At 67.3% G+C, this 26,356-nt stretch overlaps 2 protein-coding genes across 3 annotated transcripts in view; both read left to right on the forward strand.

The window, feature by feature from the left end:
* Window positions 1-2,919, forward strand: part of OLFM1 (olfactomedin 1) — a 28,727-nt gene extending 25,808 nt beyond the window's left edge. For both annotated transcript variants that reach the window (XM_059658479.1, XM_059658478.1), the window contains exon 6: window positions 1,289-2,919. In XM_059658479.1, the coding sequence (XP_059514462.1) occupies window positions 1,289-1,963 (675 nt within the window). In that variant the 3' untranslated portion in view covers window positions 1,964-2,919. The remainder of the gene's footprint in view (window positions 1-1,288) is intronic.
* Window positions 1-26,356, forward strand: part of MRPS2 (mitochondrial ribosomal protein S2) — a 229,276-nt gene that overhangs the window by 130,477 nt on the left and 72,443 nt on the right. The window lies entirely within an intron of this gene.

The raw sequence follows: 26,356 nt of genomic DNA on the forward strand, positions 1-26,356 counted from the left end.
TCTTAGGCGGCCCCTGTGAAAGGGTTGTTCGACCCCCAAAGGGGTCGTGACCCACAGGTTGAGAACCGCTGTTCTAGAGTCTAGCACAGCCGTGGGCAAACTTTTTGACTCGAGGGCCACAATGGGTTCTTAAACTGGACCGGAGGGCCGGAACAACAGCATGCATGGAGTGTTTGTGTGAACTAATATAAATTCAAAGTAAACATCATTACATAAAAGGGTACGGTCTTTTTTTTTTTTTTAGTTTTATTCATTTCAAACGGGCCGTAGTTTGCCCACGGCTGGTCTAGCATCTGCTTCTGCTGGTGACCTTGGAAATGGGTCAACGCGGAGACCGGGCGGCCCAGTGCCATGTCCTCGTCCAGGGCCCAGGCGGCCACGCCCTTTCCAAGGCTTTCTCGTGGGCCTGGGCTTCCATACACGGATGGATTCCTTCCTTCCCCTACTGTGCGCCTTTGGCCAGGGAGAGAGCAGTGAGCAAGCAGGGGGCACCCACAGAGGGCTGCCTGGGGCCTTGCCACCCACAAGGGACTCGGTGCCCCGGGCCGTCGGTTCCACCCCCCCTTCCTGGCCGGTCCCCAAGCGGACGCTGCTCTGTCTGGGGGAGAATAGTCCCGTCCCCTTTTGAAACGTGCCTGAGCCTCTGGCCGGTTTGGCTCAGTGGATAGAGCGTCGGCCCGTGGACGGAAGGGTCCCGGGTTTGATCCCGGTCAAGGGCACGGACCTCGGTTGCGGGCTGGAGCCCTGGCCCCGGTCGGGGCTGGTGCAGGAGGCACCTATCCTGTGTCTCCCTCCCCCTTCCTTTCTTTTTAAAATCCTCACCCGACACCCGAGGGTATTTTCCCGTTGATTGTTAGAGAGAACGGGAGAGAGAGGGAAAGACAGAGGGAAACATCCATGTGAGAGAAACACATGGATGGGTTGCCTCCTGCACGCACCCCAACCAGGGCCAGGCCGGGGAGGAGCCTGCAATCGAGGTACGTGCCCTTGACCGGAATCGAGCCCCCAACCCTTTGGTCCAAAGGCTGGCGCTCTATCCACTGAGCCACACTAGCCAGGACTCCCCCTCATTTCCAGCCTCTCTAACAATCCGTGGAAAACGTCCTCAGGTGAGGATGAACCGAAAAGCAAAAGAAAGGGTGTGCCCTGAGGGTGTGGGAGGGGCCGTGCATCCCTCCCTCTTCACCTTCCCCTCCCGGCTCCTCTCGTGGGAGCGGTGCTGCCTGGGGCGGAGCCGCCGGCTCCCTGGGCACCGCTCACCGCTGACCGCCGTCTGCTCTGCCCGCAGGTGTGGTACATGGACGGCTACCACAACAACCGCTTCGTGCGCGAGTACCGGTCGCTGCAGGACTTCATGACCACGGACAACTTCACGTCGCACCGGCTGCCGCACCCCTGGTCGGGCACGGGCCAGGTGGTCTACAACGGCTCCATCTACTTCAACAAGTTCCAGAGCCACATCGTCATCCGCTTCGACCTGCGCACCGAGAGCGTCCTGAAGCAGCGCAGCCTGGACTACGCCGGCTACAACAACATGTACCACTACGCCTGGGGCGGCCACTCGGACATCGACCTGATGGCGGACGAGAGCGGGCTCTGGGCCGTCTACGCCACCAACCAGAACGCCGGCAACATCGTGGTCAGCAAGCTGGACCCCGTGTCGCTGCAGGTGCTGCACACGTGGAACACCAGCTACCCCAAGCGCAGCGCCGGCGAGGCCTTCATCATCTGCGGCACGCTCTACGTCACCAACGGCTACTCGGGCGGCACCAAGGTGCACTACGCCTACCAGACCAACGCCTCCACCTACGAGTACATCGACATCCCCTTCCAGAACAAGTACTCGCACATCTCCATGCTGGACTACAACCCCAAGGACCGCGCGCTCTACGCCTGGAACAACGGCCACCAGGTCCTTTACAACGTCACCCTCTTCCACGTCATCCGCTCCGACGAGCTGTAGGGCCCCCACCCGGAGCCGGGCCCCGGCCCCGCCCGCGTGGAGATCCCGCCACCGCGGCTGCCAAAGGGACCCTCGAGATACCGATCGCCCGGATTCGGGACGCCCGGCCGCCGCCTGGCGCGGGGCATCGCGCGCGGGCACGGCCTCCGCGTTCCCCCGGCTCCGGCCGGAGGGCGACGGATTTGGGGAGAGGCCCCCCCACAACTTTGCAGCTGGAACTGCAGCCCAGGGCTCCCCTCGCCCCCCACCCCTCCAGCCCCCTTTTCGGTCACATGACATACTAGAGAAGTAAGGCGTGTCCGCGGCCAGTTCTCGCCCAGGACGGCCCGCTGTTAGGATCGCATGGACTTTCCTTAGGTCGAGGTCGGTGCCGGTGGGCGGCTCGGCGTGGCCCCCCGGGCTCCCGGTCGCGCCCGGCGTCCGGAGGCTCGGCGCGGGCTCCTCTAGCGCGTCCCCGTCCCGGCGGCCGCTCCTCGACCACGTGTCGTGTCTTAGATTCCCGTGCGAGGCCCCCGTAGCCTGTGCCCCTTGTCCGTGCCCGCGGCGGCCGGGCGCGTGGCGCGTGTGGCGGTGCCCGCCGCGCCCGCCGTAGTGTGTTGTGCAGTGTGTCTTGTTCCTTGAGGTGGTGCCCTGTGCGTGGTTTGAAGTGGGTGTTGTCATGCGATGCGTAGTTTGGACCCGTAAGTGGGTGGTTCTTGTTGCTACAAAGAAAAATAATCCTCAGTGTTCGCCCTTGTAGAGGGAGAGCCCAGTTCACGGCGAGGCGGTCAGAGGGACGGCTCTCGTCCAGTCCGACCTCTGACCCGGTGACCCCGGGGAGAGGGCTCGCGGGGAGACTCGTTTCCGGCGGGAAGGGAGTGTCCGGGGCGCCGAGTGCGGGACGTACCCTTTTAAGTAGAGAGAGGGGAACTCTGCTCTCCAGTTTCCTAAGGAACAATAAACGTAGTCGGAGACTTCGTGTGGCTGCCCTTTCGTGTCTGAGGGTGTAACCGATGGGTCTCCCGGGTCCTCGCAGACGCACGTGGCCCCTCAGAAGGGGGAGGGGTCCCCCCTTCCGGGAGTTGGCAGTGGACATGTTCCCTCTGGGTCTCTGACCACCCGTCCCCCCAAAATCCGGAGCCGAGCGATCATCTCGGAGCTCCCTTCCCCCCGTGGGTGAGCAGGAACTAAGGCCCCCCCGGACCCCCTCCCTCACCCACCCCCCGCCTGCCAGGCTCCCCCAAGGCTCAGCGGGAAGGAGTCGGGACAGGCGCTCCCTGTACACGTGGCCGGGGCACCGGCAGGCCTGTCAGCGGGTGCAGGGGACCCAGGCCCTCGCTGGCCAGGGGCTCCCCAGGGGCTGTGTGGGTCCAGCAGGGCAGCGGTCGGCCCGTCTGGGGTCTGGGCACCCCCCCCCCCATGGCCGTCCTGTCGATTCCGAGCGGGGCCCTGGCTGAGCAGGCCCTGAGGGTTCTGCGGGGCCACGCCCGGTCCCCCAGCCCATCGGAGGGGCCGGGCCTCGTGCCGCCAGAAAGGAGCCTTGCACGTCCTCCCACCAGACAGCGCTCGTGCCCGCGGAGGTCCAGGTGGGCGCGGCCTCCCTCCTTCTGCCCGGGACGGGGCACCCGGTGCCAGGACAGCGGTGCGGCCCCCGGAAACCCAGCAGCCCCGTGAGCCGGGCCCAGCCCCACGGCCCTCAAACCAGGAGAAAGGAGCCCACACGTGTCCCCGCCGTCTTCCCGAGCTCCCCGCCTCGTCCTGGAGGGGAGCTGGCCGGCGCCGGGCGAGTGGCCGGCAGCACGGAGACGGGCGTAGCTGACGGTCACGGCTCCGCCCCGTGGAACCTGAACCTGCCGCGGGTCCCTGTGCCCGCGGAGCCGGAGCCGGTCAGGGAGCGGGCGGCTGGGTGCGGGGCCATAGAGGCTTGGCCCCCGGGGCCGGGGGGGAGAGGGGCGCCCTTGGGACCCGCCCTGCCCCGTAGTCGGGAAATTGTGGATGGAAATAGAGCAGAGGTTCCCAGGCTCCCCGCCCCCCGACACACCCACCCACCACCCCGCACCCACCACCCCGCACAACCCACCTGCAGGGCAAGGCGCCCCCACAGAAGGAAGGCTGCCCGGCCGGCGCAGCTGGTGGTTGAGTGTCGCACCCGCGAGGGACCAGCCGCAATGACACTGGGAGGGGAGGTGCCTCTCCCACTTCCTGTTCACAAACCATAGCGGGGACGCCCAGAAAACCCCCCTCGGAGGCGGAGCTGGGGGTTCCCAGGAGCCCGGGTTTCACTCACACGGTCCTGAGGCCCCCGCCCGCCCTGTGACGGGCCCTGTCCGGTGCCGCCCGCGGGTGGTCTTGTCACGAGCGGGGAGCGACTGGCTCTCACCCGCTGTCTCCCGCGGCTCCTCCGCGGCGAGGGCACCGTGACGCCCGCCCCGGCCGTGGAGTCTCACCGCCCCCGGGCCCGAGGGGATGTATGCCGGCGGCTGTTTTGTCGGATCCGCGGACGAGTGGTTTGGGGCAAGGCCTCTCTGCTCTGACCAAGTGCGGAGGCCCCAGATGCCGGACTCACACGGGGAGGGCCCGTCCCCCAGGCAGCGCTGGGGGGTCCCTGGCCGAACTCCCCCCATTTCGCGGCTGTCACACACGGAGTCCGCGCAGCTGGCCCCTGGTCAGCGCCGGCCGGCCCTGCCCCCGCTGCTCTCCCCGCCCTCGCGGCCCCTGGCACACACGGCGGGCGCTCCGGCTGGTGAGTCACCGGACACTTATTCATCACACGGCAGGCGGCGGAAGGTGCTAGAACGGTGAGCCCGGCAAGGATCTGGCTCGTCCTCCAGCCCCGGGCTGGTGAGTCACGGATGCGGCCGCTGAGGGGAAGCGGGGCCCGGCCAGGGGAGGCCGAGGGCTGGCATCCGCTCCTGCCCCACCTGGGCGGGGGCGCCCACAGATAGGGGGCTCACCTTGCCAGTGTGCCCTCCATCCTGCTGCCCGCCCATGCACACACAGACATGTGTACAATCAACAACACACATGCTCACGTGTATACCCATGAACATACGTGCACACACACGCGCGCGCGCACACACACAGACACACAGACACACCCCGGCTGATTCTAAGCCGACCAGGCAGGGGCCGCGGGGCCGCTCCTGTGGGCGAGCCCCTCCTGCACATGGGGGCAGCGATGCGCCCGCCCGCTTGGGGCCACGGCGCGTCCCAGCCTCATCCCACCTGGCCCGGGCCCCAGGCCTCCCAGGCCCCCGCCCAGCCCGCACCGCGTCATCGCGGGAGGGAGGGCACGGTCACGCGTGACGTCCCGTCTCCCTCCGCAGTCCACCCCCCCCCCCGGGGCCTGGCTTCCCCCCGGCCGGGCCTGCGGGAGGGGCACCGGGGCACTTGGCGATGCTGGGGTGCCCCAGTCTTGGGGGGGGGGTCGCCAGGCTTCTCGTGGGCCGGCTCCCGGGGTCCAGCCCGGGCGGAGCGCCTGTGCCCTCTCACCGCCCCTGCTGCGCGGAGCCTGCGTCTCGGGCAGGTGACCCGCGGCCCCGCTTCCCTCTCAGAGCCCTGCTGCCCGCCCTCCACGGTGAGGACGGCCCAGCGGTGGTTCCCCCGCACAGGCCAGCACCGCCAGGGAGGGGGGCAGGCCTGCGGAGTGGCGCCGCGGGCGCAGCTGTCTGCCATCTGGCCGGCTGCCAGGACGGCAGGTCGGTCGCCCCCCCCCCCCCCGCACCTCCCCCTCCCCCCCACCTCCACCCCCCCACCCCGCGTGTCCTCCTCGCAGCCAGGCTGAGAGGCAGGGCGGCCCCAGCAGCTGAGGGACAGACGCTGTGAACAGAAACCGTGATTTCCTCATTGATCTCCGCCGCGAAGGGCTTGAAATAAGGTCGCGGAGAGCATGTTGCCGGTTCTGCGCTGTTTCATTTCGCTGATTGAATTCCCGGCTATTCCTGGAGGACCCTCTGCGGCCTCCACTGCGAGGCATCGACGGCGCTCGCCCCCGCCCGCCCCCCCGCCCCCCAAAGCCCTTGCTGTGCCAGTGACAGGAGCACAGCCCCATGGCTGTCCCGGCAGCAGCAACATGACATGGTGCCCACCGCCCGCGGGCGCCGCCCGCCTCCAGCCCCTCCCCCTGCCGCATCTCCTCCATCAGCTGCCGGCGGCTGCGTGTCCCTGTGTGGGCGCCGCTGTCCCGCTAAATTGGCCGTGAGAGCCCGTAATGAAGGACCGGCCGCGTCCGCCGTCCCAGGAGCTGCGCTGACCTGGGCAGAGCCCGGGGGGGGGGGGGGGGGGGGCGAGACGCCCAATCACAGCTCCGCGCTGCTCGGCTCGGCCTGCAATGCGTGCGGCTTCAGGGCCGGCGGCGGCTACAGCCTGAGAGCGTCCCCTCCTTCCTCCCAAAGGCTGTCCGCCCTCCAGCTGGCCCCTGGTGAGCAGGAAGGTGAGCAGGAATCTCCCCTGGGGTCGCGTCTCACGGAATCGAAGGATGAAGCCGCGAACCAGAGGCGCTCCAACAGGCGGGAGTTTACTGCCACCAGCACGGCACCCCGTCGGGGAGGGGGCCCGAGCCCTCTGCCCCCCCCGACACCGGCGACAGGCCGGCCCTCTGTCCACCTGCGCTGCTCTGAGCGGGTCCCGGCCTTTCTGCAACATGTTGTTTTGCAAGAAAAACGCCCTTGTTTCAAAGCACCCTGTCTTCCGCTGCCCTGTTTTTCTACAAAACGTTCTGTGGTCTCGGCCTCCCGGGATCCCTCCTTCTCCCGCCCCTGCCCTGCCTGCCTCGCCCTGCTTCTAACACCTTTCACAGCCACGCGTGTGGCCCACGGCGCCGCCGCCACGTCACCCGGCAGAGCCTCACGCCTCATGCTGGCCGTCCCGCTGCCGGCGTGTTCGCCCCCCGGCTGTGTCTGTCTGTCCTGCCCCCTGAGGAGGCGGCCCGGAGGGGGACGCTCCCCTCTGTGCACCCCGGGCCCAGCTCTGGGCCTGCACACAGTAGGTGCTCAGCGACCCTCTCCGCAGTGAACGGACGACCGTGTGTAGCGGGTCCCAGGGAGGCCGGGAGGGGAGCTGGCTCACGGGGAGCGGACCTTCAAGACGCCCATCACCTCCCTTCCAGCGGAACGGGTCCTGGTGCACCCCTCACAGGTGCCCGCCGGGGCTGAGCCCTGGGAACGAGCAGAGGCTGTTCGGCCCCTGGTGCCCGGGTCTCGCACGGGAGACCGTGTAAGTGCTGGGGCCTCGGGGTCCCCGGGGCGTCCGGCTGCGATTCTCACTGAATCTCGGCTCATCTCACACTTTCCGCTTCTCAAAACTAGGAGTTGGGCGAGGCCGGCGTGGCTCGGCTGCTGGGCGTTGACCCGTGAACCCGGAGGTCACAGGTCTATTCACGGTGAGGGCCCGTGTCCCGGCTGTGGACCCGCTCCCCAGGGTGGGGCCTGCAGGAGGCCGCCGGCAGGTGCTGTTCCTTCTGTCCGTGTTTCTATCTCTCCCTGCCTCCCCCTGCCTCCCCCTACCTCCCCCTTCCTCTCCCTTCCTCTCCCTTCCTCTCCCTTCCTCTCCAAGAATCATATTAAACACACACACACACACACACACACACACACAATGAAGAGTTGGGTCACAACACAGACAGGAGGGGAGGACCCAGGGCCCCCTGAGCTCTGGGGGCTGCGGGCCTGTCACACGCCGGCTTTGCCTTCCCTCTGTTTGAAGTCACTCCACTCACACCCCCACCCCACCCCCGAGCGGGGAGGAGGCCAGCGGGCTGCTCTCCCAGCCCCTCCCGGACACCAGGTCGCAGGCACAGGGAGCCGGCACTCGGGTGTGAATTATTCAGAGCAGCCGAGACGCGAGACGAAGGCTGGAGGCGGCCGTGCAGACGGAGACGCCGACAGCAGATCCCGACGGAGCGAGCATCGCGCATCGGGTTCGTCTCAAAACAAATTAGCGGTGAGTTATGGCAACATTGTTTCATTAGACGCAGCCCGTCGTCTCCAGAACAATCCCCATAAATTGCTTTCCTGCAAACAGGGTTGGCCTCGCTGTTCCGCAGGCTCTCGGGGCGCTAGCTGGCGTCCGCCTGTGACTCACATGGCGGGTCCCCGGGCCTCACCCCATCCGCGTGCACCGGAGGCGCCCAGTGGGCCCCCCGATGGAGTCCTACTTCCTCGCGAACATCCCACCCCGGCCCCAGCCTGGGCCCCCAGCCCCTGGGTCAGCCCGCACTGCGACCCCTGAGCGCCTGCTCTGGGCGCGGCCAGATCTCAGCAACCTACCTGCCTCCTGGCCAATCCCTCCAGGGGGCAGGATGGAGGCCCCTTGGGGTCACGCGACCCCATGACTATACAGTCATCCCCGCCGACCTCTGAACCAGGAGGTCGGGGTTCGATTCCCAGTCGGGGCACAGGCCCGGGCTGCAGGCTTGATCCCCAGTGTGGGGCGTGCAGGAGGCAGCCAGTCCATGATTCTCTCTCATCATTGATGTTTCCCTCTCTCTCTCTCTCCCCCCTCCTCTGAAATCAATAAAAATACATTTTAAAAAATAAAAATAAGTGAAATAATGTTGTCCGCAATGGGTGCCGCTGGCCTGGGGTCTGGGCACGCTGGGGGCCGTCCCCAAAGACACTGCTGGGTCCCGCTTTGCCATGGAGGCTCATTCTGCCCAGCGACGGGCACCCCTGTGGGAACCTGGGAGCAGAGGGCTGTACTGGTATGGAAACCGTTAGGTACCAAGCGAGCGCAGCAAAGGCCTCAGGGTTCTGGAATGTTCCCTGCTTGGCGGTCAGGGCAGCAGGCCACTGGGCCCGGCCCTGGGGAAGTGGACAATGACCCTTCTCGTCAAGGTGGCCTGGCCATTGTGCCTGGGAAAACCTCTCCAGGCCTCCAAGCATGAGGAGAGAGAGAGAGAGAGAGAGAGAGAGAGAGAGAGAGAGAGAGAGAGAGAGAGAGAGAGAGAGGGGCAGGCATGCCCGGGAGCTGGGGCGTGGCCGGGGCCCCCGCCTGGACAGGCTGGCTGAGCCGGCAAGGCCCCCCCCCCCGCACCCTCACCGCCCACTCAGAGCACCCTTTGCTCAGGGACTAAGGCCTTTCCATGCGGCCGTCCTGGGGTCCGGTCACTCGTGCCTGCCGTGGGGCAGAGACCGCTCACCCCGACGTCTGCAGGGCCCCCCGCTGTGCACGGCTCTGCGGTGCCGCTGGATCGGGGTCCTATCTCCCCACAGCAGCCTGTGGGCTCAGGGGCTTCCGAGCAGAATCAGGGAGCGGGTGAGCTCACGGAGCCCACGTGGGGCAGACACAGGGCGAGGACAGAGGGAGGCGAGTGGGGCCCTGCGGGCGTGGAATGCAAGGAGGCCGTCGGGTGCGAGGCCGGCCAGGCCCGGTGCCTCCGGGGAGCTGGCTGGCCACCTGGGTCTGGCCTCCGTCCTTGGCCTCCCTCCTGGATGAGCCACCACGGGGGCAGGCGCAGGGAGGGGCCTGGCAGAGGCAGGAACAGCCCTGGGGGGGGTGGGGGGCGGGGTGAGCTCCCGGCCCTGGCGAAATGCAAGCAGAGGGGAGCAATGAGCCGTGGGGTGTCGGCAGACTGCCCCCCATGTGAAGGGAGAGGCCGCACTGGGTCGGTGCGTCCAGCCCTCCTCCCCAGGCACGGCCGCCCGGGCAGCGTCCGCACAGCTGGATGGGAGCCCCAGGCCTCAGCTCAGGGCCCAGGAGCCTCTCCCGCTCCCACGGCCCCGCCCCAGGCCCTGAAGACGCAGCCGCCCCCACACCCTCCGCCTGTCTCAGCAGAATATGACGTTATTGATCGGAGACGCGCTGTCGGCTGTGCGGGTGAAGTATGCACTCCCCTCGCTTCTCGCCGCTGTAAAATGGATTGTGCGCCTAAGAGGGCGGCATAAAACACGCGCGAGCTCCCGCCGCGAGTTTATAAATCAGGCGCGGGCGTGACAAGGACGCTCGGCTCCTGCTGGATGTGCAATGGTGGCTGCTAAAGGCCGGCCCTGGCTGACAGAGGCGCGGGCAGCGGGATCTGAAGGGCGAGTGTCCGGGTGGAGGATGAGGGCCCGTGTCGCCGAGCCTCAGTGATCCAGGCAGGTCACTCCCCCGGAGGCAGGGGGCCGCGCACAGGCCTCCCCGAACTGGGGCTCAGCACCCCCTCCAGGCGATGAACCCCGTGGGGGAGGGGCTCGCACCGGGCCTCCCAGGCCTCAGCCAGCGCGAGGAGTGGACAGACGCCGCTTCTGTTCTCTGGACAGAGCGACCACACTTTCCCAGGAGACCGAGGGCGAGGCGGGCCGGTGGGGAGGGCAGAGCTCACACCTGGGGCCCTGGCAGAAGACCCCAGGGGGCAGCTCCTGCCCCCGCGGGCGCCTGTGGGAGGAGCCGAGACCCCTGACCGGCACCCACAGCCCTGTCACCACCTGCCTGGACCCACTGTGGGGGGGGGGGGGTGCTGACGCTGGCTCAGAGCACCTGGCCGTCCCCTCTGTGGCTAATGAGGCGGGAGGAGGGGGGTGATCAGCGTGTAGCGTGTAGCGTGTCGTTACTCTGAGCCCTAATTCGGTTTGTTATGTTTCCATCCAGTCACACAAGCGCCCGGCTCTTCCGATGCTGCCCGCGCCTCGGCCTGAATGGGGCTCAGCCTCGCAGCCGGCGGGGGGGGGGGGGGGGTCAGCCAGGCCAGGGGTGCTGTTCCCAGGCCGAGCTGAGGCTGGGGCGACGGGGTCACACGCAGGCAGAGGAGCCTGTGACTCTGGAGGGCAGAACAAGAGCCCCCCCAAGACGCCCACGTCTGACTCGGGGAGCCCGGCCACGGCCTTAGGGACTTTGCAGACGCGACCAAGTCAAGGGTTCTGAGATGGGAGTGACCCGGGGCCACGCGGTGGGCCGATGCCATCCCAGGGGCCCGGGCGGGGGGGGGGGGGGGGAGGGAGGAGGCCGAGTCAGAGAGAAGAGGTGAGGCTGGAGCAGAGGTGGGGGAGAAGACGCCGCTGCTGAGATGCTGGCGGGAGGGGCCGGGCCCAGGAGTGGGGCTCCCGGGACTGCCCCCCTCAATTTCCCTCTCCGCACAGTCACAGGGCTAACAGGACAGGATGGTCAGCGTGATCCCCTCTCCCGGAGGCCGGTGGTAAATTGTGAGGGTTCACGAGGTTCCCATGGCCCTCACTCAGCCCCCCCCCACCCCCGGCCCCCCACCCCCTCAGGCACCGGCCTTAGGCTGGGCTCGCCCTCCTGCCAGAGCCACGCCCACTCCCTAAGGCGGGTGCAGGTGCTCTGACTGTAGAGCCGGGGGGCGGGGCGGGGCTGGCTGTTGGGTCTCCCTCGCTGTGGGGAGGGGGGGGGGACTCGGCTCACGTCTGCGTGGGGCCTCCAGGTGCCCCTCATCAGGAGGCTGGTTGCTGCCCGGGCGCCACTCAGGTCCACAGCCCCCCCCCCCAACCCCGCACCACCCCCCGCTCCTCCCCCCAGCACAGGCCTGGCTCCGGGGGAGGCAGGGGGTGGAGAAGGGGAAGGGCTGATGGAGAGATGGGGAAATGGGGTAGGGCGGCCCTCCTGCCTCCTCCCACCCCCAGCTGCACTGCGGTGACGCCCCAGCAAGGACAGAGGGACGGCCGCCCTGACACCCAAATAGCCCCGGCAAAGCCCCGCAGGGCGTCTCCGGGTCAATAGTGTCACCATGGTGACCTTGGTTCCCAGCTTCCAGCCGCTCAGGGCTGAGCCCCGCCCCTGCGGGAGGAAGGAACGTTCTGGGTGGATCCCGAGAGCATCCTGACCCCAGAGCCCAGGCTGGGCCCAGGGCAGCCACCTGGCGGCAGGGAGGACGGTCCGCCCACCCGGAGGTCCCACCTGGAGGCCAGAGCGTCCGGAAACCCCAGCCCAGCTGTTCCCCGAGACCCGCTTTCCCCCAGGACTGGGCTCAGACACCCGGGGGCCGTCGGCAAACGTGCTGAGTCACCTGCCTGCTTGGAAAACAGCGAGCTAATTAGCTAATTACGTTACGCTGGGGAGGAGGCTGCAGGGAGGCTGAGGCCGTGGAAAAACCTGCTGAACTCGGCCGAGCCCCCACCCAGCACCGAGCCATGGATCCCAGGGCCCCATCCCCCCGCCGGGCAGAGGGCTGGAGCGGGGCGGGGAGCCCAGGGCAGCCCCGCAGGCCACAGACCCGGGATGGGTGCAGCCCAGGTCCCACCCCCTCCCCACCCAGGAAGAGCCGGACGGAGACAACTCCGGTGTCTGCTGGTGAGTCCAGCCGCCCTCCCACTGGGAGCCCTGCCGACAGTGGGCGCCTGGAGGGCAGCCCCAGGACGTCGTGCCCAAAGGCCACGTCTGAGCCCGGCATCTGCTCGGTGCTTCGTGGCTCACAGACTGGCCACGAGGACGCCTGGGGGCTGCGGGGGGGGGGGGGGGGCGGGGGTGATGGGGGCAAGGAAAACTGAGGACGAGGTGCTGGCGCCCAGCGACGGGAGTGAATTCACGGTGAGGCCTGGTGGCAGGAGGCAGGCAAGGATGGTTAGAGCCCAGGTCTGAGCAAAGGCGACGGTGTTTGACTTCCCATGCTCTCCTAACACACGCCTGCAGACACCCCTCCTGGGGCGAACGGTCAGGGGGTGGGCACATGCAACGACCAAACCCATCTGCCCCCAAGGAGCCCAAATCCAGGGGGACGTGCACCTCGTTCTAACATGTAACAGAATCAGGCCATGAAGCCAGCTCCTCCGCTCCCTGGATCCACCCCCCCCCCATGTTCTAGGCCTCACCTCCCACCCCCATCTCATCAGCACAGGCCCAGGGGCTGAGGGCGGGGGGCCGGGGGGGGGGAGACCCCTGGCCCCTGGCCCGGGTCCCAGGTGCGTGGCTGCAAGTGCTCTGTACACGCCGGCGGCTCGGAGACCGGCCAGCCCAGCCTTCCCGCCTCGCTCCAGGCTCGCACCTCGGCTGTCTGCCCGACGTCTGCGTGTGGGCATCTAGTGGAAGTGCCCCAGAGGCGGACTCAGCGTGGGCATGGTGTGTTGCCAGTGTCCTGGGTCACCAGACGGCCTGGGGGCACGGAGGGCGGATTCACGGAAGGACTTCCATGCCGGCGTGTGGCAGAGGCCGGGCCTCCACTGCGGAAGTGGCAGCACAGAAATGACCCGGCCCCAGAGGTGGCTCCCAGGCGGGCAGAGCCCCGTCAGCTGGCGGCCCATTGCGGGCAGCTCAGGAGGCAGCCTGGGGGCGGGGCTCGCACATGGGTCCGATTCACCAGAAGTTCACGAGGCAGAAGGCGGTGGACGGGCGACCCAATTCTGCGGGCTGGCGGCACCGGCACTGGCGGCAGCGCCATGGCAACCAGACGCCCGGCTCAATCACATCAGCCCACGGGCTCCCTCCCAGGGAGCAGGGGGGAGCAGACGCCCTCCCTCCCACGGTCATGGAGGAGAGAGAGAAGCCCGGTGCCCAGGTACCTGTCAGGAGCCCGGGATGGACGGGGCGTGCCAGCTGGCCCTCTGCCGTGCGACAGCTGTGCCCGGGGGCCTTGCTTATCCTGTGTTCACCTATTTTCTTTCCGTTAGCCGGAACACGGAGATTTGGAAAGCTTAGAAACTTGACCCGACTGAAAAGAAGCAAGAAATGGCGGACGTTGAAAATGACTTCAGGTTTTCTCCTGCGCAGAAGGTAGTCAGACACAGCCGCAGTTCCATGTTCTGCCTTGGTTCTCCCTGCATGATCTACAACAATAATCTGCTTCGTGTTGATGTTTACTGCTGTGTTGCTGACAATCACCTGAAAGAGAAGTTGGGGTGCTTCCCTGGGCTGGAAAAAGTTTAGCTACATCAGAAAGCAGGTCTGATTAGCAAGCTTATCCTATGTCCATAAAAGGCTCAGTTGACTCCCGCATGCGGGATACATGTAAAGCTCTCGCTGGCGCCAGTCGCACATGCGTTTCAATATGTCACTGTCATCATGAATTTGGCTGACACACCTATTAGAGAGAAAGGGCGACGAGCGATATTAAAACACTAGAGGCCTGGTGAACGAATTTGTGCACCGGTGGGGTCCCTCGGCCTGGCCGGTGACTGGGGCCCACCAGGGCTGAGGGAGGTTGGCTAAGGGGAGGGGCCATAGGAGGTTGGCCAGCAGGGGGAGGGGCTGAGGGAGGTTGGCTGTGGGAATGCACCAGGGGGCAGCCTCTGCATTGAGCGTCTGCCCCCTGGTGGTCAGTGCATGTCATAGTGACCAGTCAACTGGTCGTTCAGTGGCTTAGGCTTTTATTTATATAGATTTCTTCTAATTTCTTTTCAATGTGCACAAATTTGTGCACTGGGCCTCTAGTAATAATAACAATAATAAAGGATCAGGAGTGCCCCAGCTGGGCCCTGCAGCACCACTCTGTGCCTGCAGGCGGCTTTCACACCTGCCTGAGGCAGTAACACAGAGGCCTGAGCACGGCTGGGTGCAAACCCCGACCCCGGCCAGGTGTTGCCGCGGATGTCAGGGAGCTGGCCCCACGGGGCTGGTGACCACCTGAGCGCTGGCAGCGGCTGTGGCTGTGTCATAATCAATGTCCCCGACACCAGGTGAGCCCTGAGGCTGTGTGAGGGCGGGAGCCCCAGGTGTCCACAGAGGGAGCCCCAACCTGTCAGCAGGAGGTCTCAGGGCCACGGCCAGCGCCCGCTCCGGGAAGGGGGCGGCCCTGGGTTCAAATCCCAGCGCTTCCTGTGGGGACACCAGCAAGTCTCCACGGCAGCCTGGGCTCGGCCAGGGGACAGCCGGACCCTGGCTCTTTTGTGGCGTCCACACAGCGAGGGACGTGCGATCTCCAGCTCACGGCTGAGCACCTTGAAGAGACGCAGTGGTTGTCCCCGGAGATGACGTTGCTAACAGCTCAATGACATAGGTCCTGGCTGGGTCTCACCTTCGGCATCCTGCTCACGGGCAGAGCGCCCGGGATGGACTAGTGAGTGCCCTCACACAGGCATGCACACACATGTACACACATGTGCACATACACATGTGTGCACCTCTCGTATACGTACACACATGCACATGTGCTTACACGTCTCATGTGTGTGCATGCTCACACACAGAAGGGCGTGGGGAGGTCTCTGAGGCCCTGGGGCCAGTGCCTGAGTCCGTGGCTGGCAGCTGACCCGGGAGGAAGACGGATGGGCTGCCGGCCGCCAGGAACGGCAGGGGCAGCGTTTTCCCGTCCAGCCCGTGAATGTGGGCTTGTCCCCCCTACGCATCCTCGCACTCTCGGGGGGGGGGGGGGTGGCGGCGCTGACCTGCAAGGGTCACCAGGAGACGGAGCTGCGCCAGGGAGGGCGGCCTGGCTGAGCTGCCCGCGTCCAGGGGCGTGAACGGGCCTGGGCCAGGTGAGGGCCGACAGCAGAGGAGGGGGCTCGCCTGGGGGGGGCGTTCCAGATTGCGCCCTGGCCAGGAGAGTCCGGCTGCCCTGGCATCCGGTCAGCACCCCCCAGGGACCTGGCGCAGGCAGCTCCCAGCTGGGCGTGTGGAGGATCCAGGGACCTGCCAGGCCAGGCGTGGAGCCCGCTGCCCCTGGGAAGGGGCTGGGCTTCCGAGGCCACACGGCACCGGCCCCACCGCCCCGGACACATGGTCTCCTCATTCCTGGAGAGTCAGCTGCCTGGGAGGAGGGGAAACTGGGTGGAAAGGATGGGGCAGGGGCTCCGAGAGGGCGGGGCTGGCACCTCAGGCTCCGGGAGCCCGGGGGATCCCCCCCACGCCCCAACGCGGCCTCCCAGACCCGCCCTGCCGCCTGGCGGCCACGGCGGTCAACCCAGCAGCTCCTACACCACCCAGCCCCCTCGCAGCTCTGCGCCCACCCAGGCCGCCGCCACCCACAGTGGCCTGAAGTCAGACCTGGGGCCCCCTGGGGCGGGGCTTGGTGCCCTCTCTCCAGGACGACGGAAACTTCCAGAAACAACTCTCAGAGGATTCGAGCTCAAGTCCCAGCTCAGGCTTTCCTCCGGTTTGAGATGAGGGCAGGTGGCTCCTCCCACGTGAGCCTAATTGTGGGATGTTTTCTCATCGTTCCCTCCTCCCTCCCTCCTCCCTCTTTCTCCATGAAAATAGCTCAGGTAGCCTCTGCTTCTCAAGCTCCCGTCTGTGCGGGGCCCCCAGAACGCCCCCCACGCACTGGCCCGCGTTTGGTTAGGACGCAACTGGGGTCACTGCGGTCACCTCCCCACTTCACAGTGGGGTTCAGGGCCAGGGCTCCAATAGGGGTCCCCCCCGCAGCAGGTCTGACCTCACGCCATCTCGCTGTAACGTGCCTGTAACATTTTCTTTCCATTCCAAAGTGGTCATTGGAAAATGCAAAAAAACAACCAAAAAAAATCTAGCCAGCAGGTTCCTTCCAAAAACACAAACCCCACAACTTGGTGAGAATGCGGTTTGTCCAGCGGCCTTCGGGGCCAGACTCAGCGGGGAGGTCAGGGCGGGGAGGCGGGCAGAGCGGGGCTGGGGCCAGAGCCTCCTGGTGCTCCATGGGGTGCAGAGGCCAGGCGCCTCCGGGTCATCTCTCTCAGCCACAGGCACCTGCTTAGGAGCGGGGCTGGCAGCCCAGCGCCAGGTCTGGACCTGGTGTCCTCAGGGCCAGGCCTCTGGGCTGCCGTCTCCCCGGGACCCCCCGGGCCCCGGACCCCGAGCGCCACCCAGTCCCCAACCCCATGGGCTCCTGGCGCCAGACCAGGGACACGGCAGCTTCTGTCCCTCAGACGGTGGGAGGCTTGTCCCTGCCCCGCCCTCCTTCACCGGAACAAGCGACTGGCCGCAGGGGATCCGGCTCCCCAGGGGGCCAGCGGACACAGCGCCGCCACCTGCGAACCCATCACCAGCGGCTCCTCAGCGGACAGACACGGCGCTTTGGGGGAAACGGTTTTATTTGCAAGGAGGACAGAAACCACCTGGAGCCCATTGCAAGGAGCCCACAGGCCTGGGGGGGCCCGAGCCGAGTTCCCGCCCGGGTTTGGGCCGCTGTCCACCTGCCCAGGTGCAGGCTGAGGGGCGGGGCTGAGGGTGAGCAGGCTGTGCAGCGGCTCATGCATCGAGGCTGGGTCACCTACCTCCTGCTGAGGGCTGGAGGCAGCGATGCGCCCCTGCTCTTCCTACATGGAAGGAGGGGATGTGAGGACAAGGGCTGGCTCCTGGCAGCCACGCTGTGAGCATGAGGCCAGCCCGAGGGCAAAGCCAACACGTGGAGGAGGCAGAGCCGGAGACGGGCGGGCAGGGCCCCTCTGTGCGTGGGGCCCAGTTAGAAGCTGAGCCGCATCCTCACTGGAAACCACTTGCACTGGAGTTTGTCTCCCGTCACCGCAGCCTCCTGACCGACGCAGGGCCCTGCGATGAGCCCAAAGCGCCTCCGGGCTCTGGAAGGGCCTGCGGGCATGACCCCGCTCCTCCCGGGGGCGTCTGGGGACCTGGAGCAGCGCATGTCCCATTTCCCAGATGAGGAGACTGAGGCGGAGGGAAGCTCAGCGCACGCCGGGAGCTCGCACCCAGGACGCAGAGGAGCCACGATTTGGATGCGGGTCCGCTTGGCGCCAACGTTCCGACTCTGACTCCCACCCCACTCAGTCCGGAGCGAGGGAGCCAGGGCGGTCCTTGGAGGCAGGAGGCAGGGAGCAGGGGTCCTGAGCCGGGTCTCCCCCAGAGACTCAGCAGGGGAGACGGGAAGGCGGCCGCCGGCAGCCAGGCGCCCCTTGCCGACCAGACGCCTGGCCCCTGGTTGCCGCCTGGCCAGTGGCTGGGGGGAAGGTGGGGGTGCTGTCCATGTCGGGGGGCGGGGACACACGGCACCAACCAGGGATGGAGCAGGAATGGCTGTTTGCGGCTGGAAATGAAGCTGTCTTCATGCCTCCCTCCCGCAGAAATGCAGACAGAGGCCGCCTGGGGCCTGGAGCCAGCTTCCAGCAGGTGGTGGGGGGCAGGGGGGTGAGTAAATGCCGTTCCAGCTCAAGGCCCTCCCACCTCTCCCGGAGTGTCTGGGACTTCCTGCCACTGGACCCCACTCTGAGACTGGCTCCGACAGCCAGCTCACCTCCTGCCTGGCCAACAGAGGGGCTTGCCGGACCTGGCAGGCACCCCCCTGTTGTGGCCAAGGGTAAACTGAGTGGGGGAGGGGGTGAAAGGATTAAGGAAAGACAGACAAGAGAATGAACGCTGGGTCTCGGTGGGACGCTGCTCCCTGATGAGGAGACAGCGCCGGCGCCCACAGCCGCGTCTTTATTTTATAGCAGCTGCCACGGGGCAAGGTAGGGGCGTGATCACGTTGTTCACAGCATTCTCGTGAGCTCCAACCCCACTCAACGACATGCACCTGAACTCTAGCACAAGGCACGTGGGGCCACGTGTGCGGACCACAGGTTCAAGCTTACAGCCACAGCCGTTGGCTATGATTGTGCTGGGGGGGCCCTGCCCTCCAGCTGGGACTTGCACGTGGCCATGAGAGGACCCTGTCCTTTCATTAGTCCGAGGTTTGAACCTGGCCAAAACACCGTAACCACGCCCCACACCTCCCCCCCGAAACACAGGACCCCTCGTGAGAGGGACAGCTGAGCTGACACCCCCCAGGGGGCCGCTGGGACTTACTGCCGACCCTGCAGCCGCAGGACCTGCCACAGGCCGCTCTCTGCTGCACCAGCAAGGCCAGGCACACAGTGTGGCTGCAGGCACATAGTGTGGCTGCACAGAGAGGCTTCGCCCTTTCCTCGCCCTCCAGCTGGCCGGGGCGGAAGAGCCGCCCTCGCTGACCCAGCCTTGCATCGCCGGGCAGGGAGCGGGCCACCCCTCGCCCCTCACCCCTCGCCCCTCGCCCCTCATCCCTCGCCCCTCGCCCTTCGGGGTGGGTGCTGGGGGCGGGCGCCTGCAGCAGCCCCGTGCAGTGCATGGCGCGAGGAGCCTGAGACAATGTGCATCTCATCTCACAGCAGAAACTCCTCTCCGGCTGCTTTTCCTGGAGGCTGGTGGGGGTGGGAACCACCAGGTCCCTGGAGCCACAGGTGACTTTTAATGTGATGGGGCTTCTCCGCGTCTCACTAATGAGTTCCGGGCTGAGAGGAGCCTGCAGCCACGCATCTGCTGAGCGGATGATGGATGGGAGACGGGCTCAGCGGCGGCTGTGAATTTCCACTTTATCGGGGAGCTCGGGGCCTGGAATCCGTCTGCGGGGGTTGGGCTGCTATTCGGAGAGCGGCTCACGCGGGGGTTCACTCGGGGGCCTCCTCCTGGGCCGTTCCTCTCCCGGCCACTCGGCTCCTGCCGCATCTCGAGCGAACAGGAGGGCCGCCCTCGGAAAACAAAGTATTTAAGGGGCTCGCTACTTTTGTTCCCATCCCAACCATCCTGCCTGCACTTGGTCGCGTAACAACGGACACATTCCCCTGGCGGAGCTCCCTGTCCTCCGCCTGGGAGCAGCCCCCGCCGGCTGAGTGAGCCGGTGCCCCCACACCCCTCAGGGCCCAGACGGTGGGGTGCCCATCCAGCAGCCACATTCTGGGTGCTCTGAACGTCTCTCCTCTGTGACTCCAGGGCCCGCGGGGCACAGCTACGGATGGAAGGGGGGGCTCCAGCTGCCTGCTCCGACTCCCCACCTCTCAAGGTCAACCCCGCAGGCCTGCCCCCTGCAGACCAGCCCCGCCCCCGGGCAGCCCAGGCGCCCTTCACTGGCCTGTGGAGGCTCCAGTGCTGCCGCCTTTCGCACCGGATCCCGGCCGTGAGCGCCCGCAGCGCCAGGACTCCCCACCTGCGAGCAGCTGCCCTCCTCCCACGCATCCTGCCGCCATCCCGCCCCCTCCCGCTCCGGCTGTCAGCCCGAAAGGTTAATGCGGGAAATGGCTGATTCCTTTCGCTTCATTAGCCCTGTTGTCAGCGAACACTTCCATTACCCGCAATCACCTTCATTATCCGCTAACGCCTTCATTAATAGTCAACGCCTCTGCCAGGAGCTGGGGGCCGGAGCGGCTGTGGGCAAGGCGGCGGCCGCCAGCGGGAGGCAGGGGCCCTCAGAGGGTGCCCAGGGCACGGCCGGGGCCTGGCTGGACCCGGAAGTCCTGGGGGAGCCTGGGGGGCCCCCTTAGACCTGGAACCCAGGGCCACTGTGAGGCCAGCACCTGCGGGCCGAGCCCACCAACTCCGCGCTCAGGGTGCCGCCCGCGGTGAGCCCTGGCGTGGCTGTGACCGGGCGCACCTGCCCGTACAGGGCCAGGCGGGAGCTGCGTGGGGCCTGGGGACCCGTCTGACCCCCAGCTTGTGCGCGGGCCGGAATATGTGAGCCGACCAGGGTGTGCGCCAATAAACTTGACCTACAGAAACCGGTCGGGCCGGAGCCCTCGGCCGAGAGTTGCTGAGGCCCAGGACCTGGCTGCCATGCGGGTGTCTGACCGGGCTCCCTGGCCTGGGGCTCCCCCGCCCCGTCCGGCTCAGCCGCGGCCCGAGCAGGGGCAGCCCTGGAGGGGCCTGCGCTGGGCTCTGGCGCTCCTCTCAGGGGCACGTCCTCCTCTGCTGGCCTCCGTGCCACGTGGCCCTGCCCACACCTGCAGAGCTGGAGCCGAGCCAGCGCCCAGGAGGCTCTTGGGACCCTGGCCCAGACAGACGCCTCCGGCCCCCACCAGCACCGAGAGCAGAAGCCACCATTCCCACCGGTTAGAGTGTCAGGGGTCACCCTGGGGGGGAGGCGCCGCACAGGTGGGGAGGGGCACCTTGGTCACAGATGAAGTGGCTGGAGTCGCTGGTGCCGGGAGAGGACATCAGAGCAGGCGCTGACTGGGGACCCTTAGTCCTCAGGACACCGTGTGGTCTCGGGACTGAGCTGCCCCCAGCGTGTCCCAGGGCTGGGCACGGTCTCATCATTGCCGCGAGCTGCTGCCTCACCTGCGTGCCCCATGTCTCCAGGTGGGCCAGAGCCCCCGGGGCCAGAGACACCCCTCCCCGCAACTCCCAGGTCCCTCAGAGCCTCCTCCATCCTGGGGACAGGTTTGGGGCTCAGTGAACTACCGGGGTCACCGGGCCAGGAGTCGCCAGAGCGGTGGGTCCTGAGAAAGCAGGTCGGTCGGCTGTGCCTGGCGACAGAGCTAACGGCGCCTGCAGGGTCCCAGAGGCGCCCCTCAGAGCCCCTGTTCCTGGGCCGGACATGCTCACTCCCGGCCCCGCCCTCTGCTCAGTGGCTGGCAGGAGGCGTGGCCTAAGCACCCTTTTCTGCCAGGGCTACCCTGTGCCTTCTCGCCACGCCCAGGGGAACCTCGCTGGGACAGGCCTGAGGAGCAGGGGAGGACGCTGGGCTGCAGGGGTGGCAGGGGCTGGGGTCCCGTCCAGCCCTCCAGAGCCGCCCAGCCCGGGCCTGTCCCGCTGCCCTGAGGCTTGCAGAGCCTGCTGGGCCGGGGCCCTGGGGTCCTGCCACTGACCCACGGGCCTGGGGGGCGGGGCAGGTTCCCGCCTCTCCCGGCCCCCCCTCTCCACCTTACCAGGCCCCCAATGGGTGGGAGTGAGAGGAGAGGGTGCTTGTTGGAGCCCAGTGGCCGGCCGTGTGGGCGGGGTTAGCACCTGCCATTTCCCAGCAGCTTGGTCGTGACACCCAGGCACCGGGAGGGGGGAGGGCCGCCCCTCAGCCCAGCGCCCTGCTGCTCGCACACCTGGCCCGGCCTGGGCTGCAGGGCTGAGCCGGGCACGGGGCTGAGAGAAGCGTCCCCACCTGCCCCTCCACGGTGTCCTCCTTCCGGGAGGCAGGCGCCCGGCCTTGGAAGGCCGCCCGGCCATCTGGCCTGTCAGCCGCGGTGACGGGGAGTCGGGAGAGGCCGCTGGCCCGGGCTGGGATCGCTCTCGGGGCTCGCGGGGCTGGGGGGGCGGGCTCAGAGGCTGAGCTTCCGGATCACACAGTGCTAATTACTCTGCAGTTGGCAGGAACCCGGGGAGCTGCCGGCAGTGTGACCCCCAAACGCATGTGGGGGGATGGACGACCCAGGAGGGCCGCCCAGGTTCCAGGATCCCTGCCCCCAGTGTGGCAGTGGCAGCGGGAGAGGCGGGGGAGGGGCAGACCCTGGCTGCGTGGTGGGGGTGCAAACGCTGGGCACCAAGTTACGCTTCCTACGAGCCACAGTCTTTTTTAAAAACATATTTGTATGGATTTCAGAGAGGAAGGAAGAGAAGGAGAGAGAGAGAAACATCAGTGATGAGAGAGAATCACTGATCGGCTGCCTCCTGCTCGCTCCCTACTGGGGATTGAGCCTGCAACCCGGGCCTGTGCCCTGACTGGGAATCGAACCCATAACCTCCTGGTCCATAGGCCGACGCGCAACCACTGAGCCACACCAGCCGGGCCAGCCTAACTCTTAGCAGTGGCACAGTGTAACCAAGAAGGTGGCCGCGTGGTGCAACATCTACGGATGAGGACGTCCACCGACCGCTCTCTCAGTGAACAGCAGGTCGCAATCCGTGTGTGCAGACCTCCCCCGCGCCCCCGCCTGGCACAGGCGCACAGACCTCTGCACAGACCGGGCAGCTGGAGGCGCCGGGAGTCCTTCAGTCCTCCTGGGTTTTCTGAACTTTCTCGCGGTAACTAGGGATCCGTTTTATAACCAGAAGAAAACAATGCGGCTATTTTAAGGCTGCTAATTGGCACCTCCGGGAGGGGGAGGGGCGTGTCGCCGGGGTGATGATCACCTGGGGCTCCCAGCCCAGCGGCTGAGGGACTCACCTTACGGAGAGGCCAAGGGCTGCCCCTGCCCGCACCGACCAAGCCCTGCCCGGGCGGGCCCTCAGGGAGGGGCCCGGACCCAGGGGTGTGGGTGGGAGCGAGGAGGGTGCCGGGCCCTGACAGCCAGGAGACAGCTTTGTCACCAACATATGGGACATCCCTCCGCTCTCCCTGCCTGCTCTCTGCCAACAGAGAGCAATCAGCAGCCCACACACACGTACACACACGCACACCCACACACACGTGCAACACCTCTGCCGGGAGGGCGGGTGGGCGGGTGGGCAGCAGTGCAAACACAGTGTCCGTTTTTGGAAAAGCAAAGGGGGAGGCACGCGGCCTGGCTCGGAGGGAAGGTTCTGTTCTGTGTTCAGACACTGTCCTGGTTGAGCTGGGTCGGGGCCTGGGGCAGGTCGGGGCCTGGGGCAGGTCCGGGCCTGGGGGAGATCAGGGCCTGGGGCAGGTCGGGGCCTGGGGGAGGTCGGGGCCTGGGTGAGGTCTGGGCCTGGGGCAGGTCGGGGCCTGGGGGAGGTCCGGGCCTGGGTGAGGTCTGGGCCTGGGGCAGGTCGGGGCCTGGGGGAGGTCCGGGCCTGGGTGAGGTCTGGGCCTGGGGCAGGTCGGGGCCTGGGGCAGGTCGGGGCCTGGGGCAGGTCCGGGCCTGGGGGAGGTCGGGGCCTGGGGGAGGTCCGGGCCTGGGTGAGGTCTGGGCCTGGGGCAGGTCGGGGCCTGGGGGAGGTCGGGGCCTGGGGGAGGTCCGGGCCTGGGGCAGGTCGGGGCCTGGGGGAGGTTGGGGCCTGGGGGAGGTTGGGGCCTGGGGGAGGTTGGGGCCTGGGGGAGGTCGGGGCCTGGGGGAGGTCGGGGCCTGGGGCAGGTCCGGGCCTGGGGGAGGTTGGGGCCTGGGGGAGGTCGGGGCCTGGGGGAGGTCGTGGCCTGGGGCAGGTCGGGGAGAGCCACCCATGCCCCGGGTCTGGCTCAGCAGGGACGGCCCAGCCTCTTAGCTGCTGAAGGAGTAGCCGGACGGATGCTGGGGCCCGAGGAGGGTCCTCCCGTTTTGCGAAGCCCCATCTGGTCCCTGAGAAGCGCTCACGTCCGCCCCTCCCCCACCGCTCAGCGTGAAACCGCGCGCACCCTGACCTCCCGCTCGGTGATGGATGGCCCGGCCACGGAAAACGACACAGCCCCCGCACTAGCAGGTGAGGCCGGGAATTAAAGCAGCTCCGCGGGCCATCCATCACGGAGCCTGGCTCCCTGCCCCTGCCCGGGGTCAGCGTCTCTGCCCAGCCATCCGTCAGCCGCAGCCGCACTGTCACAGGAGGGCGGGCGTCCCCCTCCCCCTCTCAGAGGCCCCCTCCCCCTCTCAGAGGCCCTCTCCCCCACTCAGTGGCCCTCTCCCCCACTCAGAGGCCCCCTCCCCCACTCAGTGGCCCCCTCCCCCACTCAGAGGCCCCCTCCCCCACTCAGTGGCCCCCTCCCCCACTCAGGGGCCCCCTTCCCCACTCAGAGGCCCCCTCCCCCACTCAGAGGCCCCCTCCCCCTCTCAGAGGCCCCCAGGCGCTGTCCTCGCTGAGGATGATTGACGGGGCATCAGGCCTCGAGTGTGTGCTAAAGGACAAGCTCGCTGGGAGTTACGCCTCATTTACATAATCACTTTGCACAGCCCCACCCCCAAGCTGCCAGTCAGGCCCACGGGCTCCGGTTTATCTGCTCAGTTAGGATACGTGGCCCGGCCAGTGTGGCTCAGTGGTTGAGCATCAACCCAGGAACCAGGAGGTCACGGCTCGATTCCTGGTCGGGACACAGGCCCGGGCAGGCTCGATCCCCAGTGGGGGGCGTGCAGAAGGCAGCCAATCCATGATTCTCTCTCATCACTGATGTTTCTCTCTCTCTCCCTTCCTCCTTGAAAGCAATAAAAATATTTAAGAATTATGAGACATGTGAGAAGCAGACAGTCCTGGTGGTCACCAGACCCCACCCTGTAGTCCTCCTGCGGGAACTGGGAGGGGGGGGGGGTGCCCAGGCTATCTGTGGGGTCATGTGGCCAGTTCTGGCCAATGAGACGGGAGCAGTCTTTCCGGGTGGAGTGGCTGCCACGCCAGGCTGGTCTCCTCCCGCCCTGCACGCTGCTGGCGCCTGGAGAGGGGCTGGCGCAGGGCGGCCTCTGTGGGGGACTAGGTTTCGAGAAAGGGGGGTCACCCCAGCTGGCCAGCAGCAGAGCCCAGGCTCCAAGGGCCCTGGGAGGTGGGGGGGGAGGGCGGTCCAGGGGCTCTGCACTTTCAGGGTGGACTGGGGGTCAGACGGAGCCCCTGGGAACACAGGACCAGCTGGAGCCAGAGGCAAGAAGTCCTGCTTCCCCGCTGGCCACCTGGTCCCTCTCTGTAGCGTCATCCCCTGAAGGCGCTGGCCGAGGCGAGACTGTTATGAGCAGGCGAGCCCGGTCACGGTCATGGTCAGGGTCACGGTCAGGGTCAGGGTCACAGTCAGGGTCAGAGTCAGGGTCAGGGTCAGGGTCAGGGACGCCGTCTGTGAGCAGCATCTGTGCGGCTGCGGGGGGGGGGGGGCGGGCAGGTGTGTCCCCAGGGAAACTCGCCAGGGCTGCAGGTGTGGTCTCAGCGGGCGCTCAGGGACAGCCTGGGTGTGACGCGCTCCGTGCCCTTGACGCCTGCTCCGTGGGAGGGAAGTCAGGCTTCTTACTGGCGTTGTGTCATCTCGGGGCTCCAACGCCTGGGCCCGTCGCGAATCCGGGAGGACTTGGGGGGCACCCGGTCGGACCGCCAGCCCCCAGTTCCTCCGCAGACAGCGGCTCAGCTCCCCCAGCAGCAGCCAGCTGCGCCCCAGGCGGGAAGCAGGAGGGTGTGTCCTCCTCAAGGCCAGGGACTCCCCCCCTCCGTTCAGGGGAAACGTGTCTCAGGGACTCAGCACCCCCCGCCTCTGCTCCCCTGTCCAGAGTCAGAGCTGGGGAGGCCATCGCCCCCTCACCCGCCCCCCGGACCCTGGAGCCTCTGGGAGGACAGCACTTCCCTCTGAGGCGACCATCCCCGTCCATGTCCATCCACAGACACCCACCAGCAGAGGCCAGCGGCCAGCGGGTCTCCCCGAGCCCCCAGGGCCCCGTCCTCCTCCCCACGAGCCCCCCCACATACCCTCCTCCTCCCCACGAGCCCCCCACATACCCTCCTCCTCCCCACGAGCCCCCCCACATACCCTCCTCCTCCCCACGAGCCCCCCACATACCCTCCTCCTCCCCACGAGCCCCCCCACATACCCTCCTCCTCCCCACGAGCCCCCCACATACCCTCCTCCTCCCCACGAGCCCCCCCACATACCCTCCTCCCCACAAGCCCCCCCACATACCCTCCTCCTCCCCACGAGCCCCCCACATACCCTCCTCCTCCCCACGAGCCCCCCACATACCCTCCTCCTCCCCACGAGCCCCCCCACATACCCTCCTCCTCCCCACGAGCCCCCCACATACCCTCTTCCTCCCCACGAGCCCCCCACATACCCTCTTCCTCCCCACGAGCCCCCCCACATACCCTCCTCCCCACGAGCCCCCCCACATACCCTCCTCCTCCCCACGAGCCCCCCACATACCCTCCTCCTCCCCACGAGCCCCCCCACATACCCTCCTCCCCACAAGCCCCCCCACATACCCTCCTCCTCCCCACGAGCCCCCCACATACCCTCCTCCCCCGCGAGCCCTCAGCCCCCCAAGGTGCTAGGGAGCCCTCCCGCCTCCTCAT

The sequence above is a fragment of the Myotis daubentonii genome, chromosome 11 (assembly GCF_963259705.1).
Source record: "Myotis daubentonii chromosome 11, mMyoDau2.1, whole genome shotgun sequence".
NCBI lineage: Eukaryota > Metazoa > Chordata > Mammalia > Chiroptera > Vespertilionidae > Myotis > Myotis daubentonii.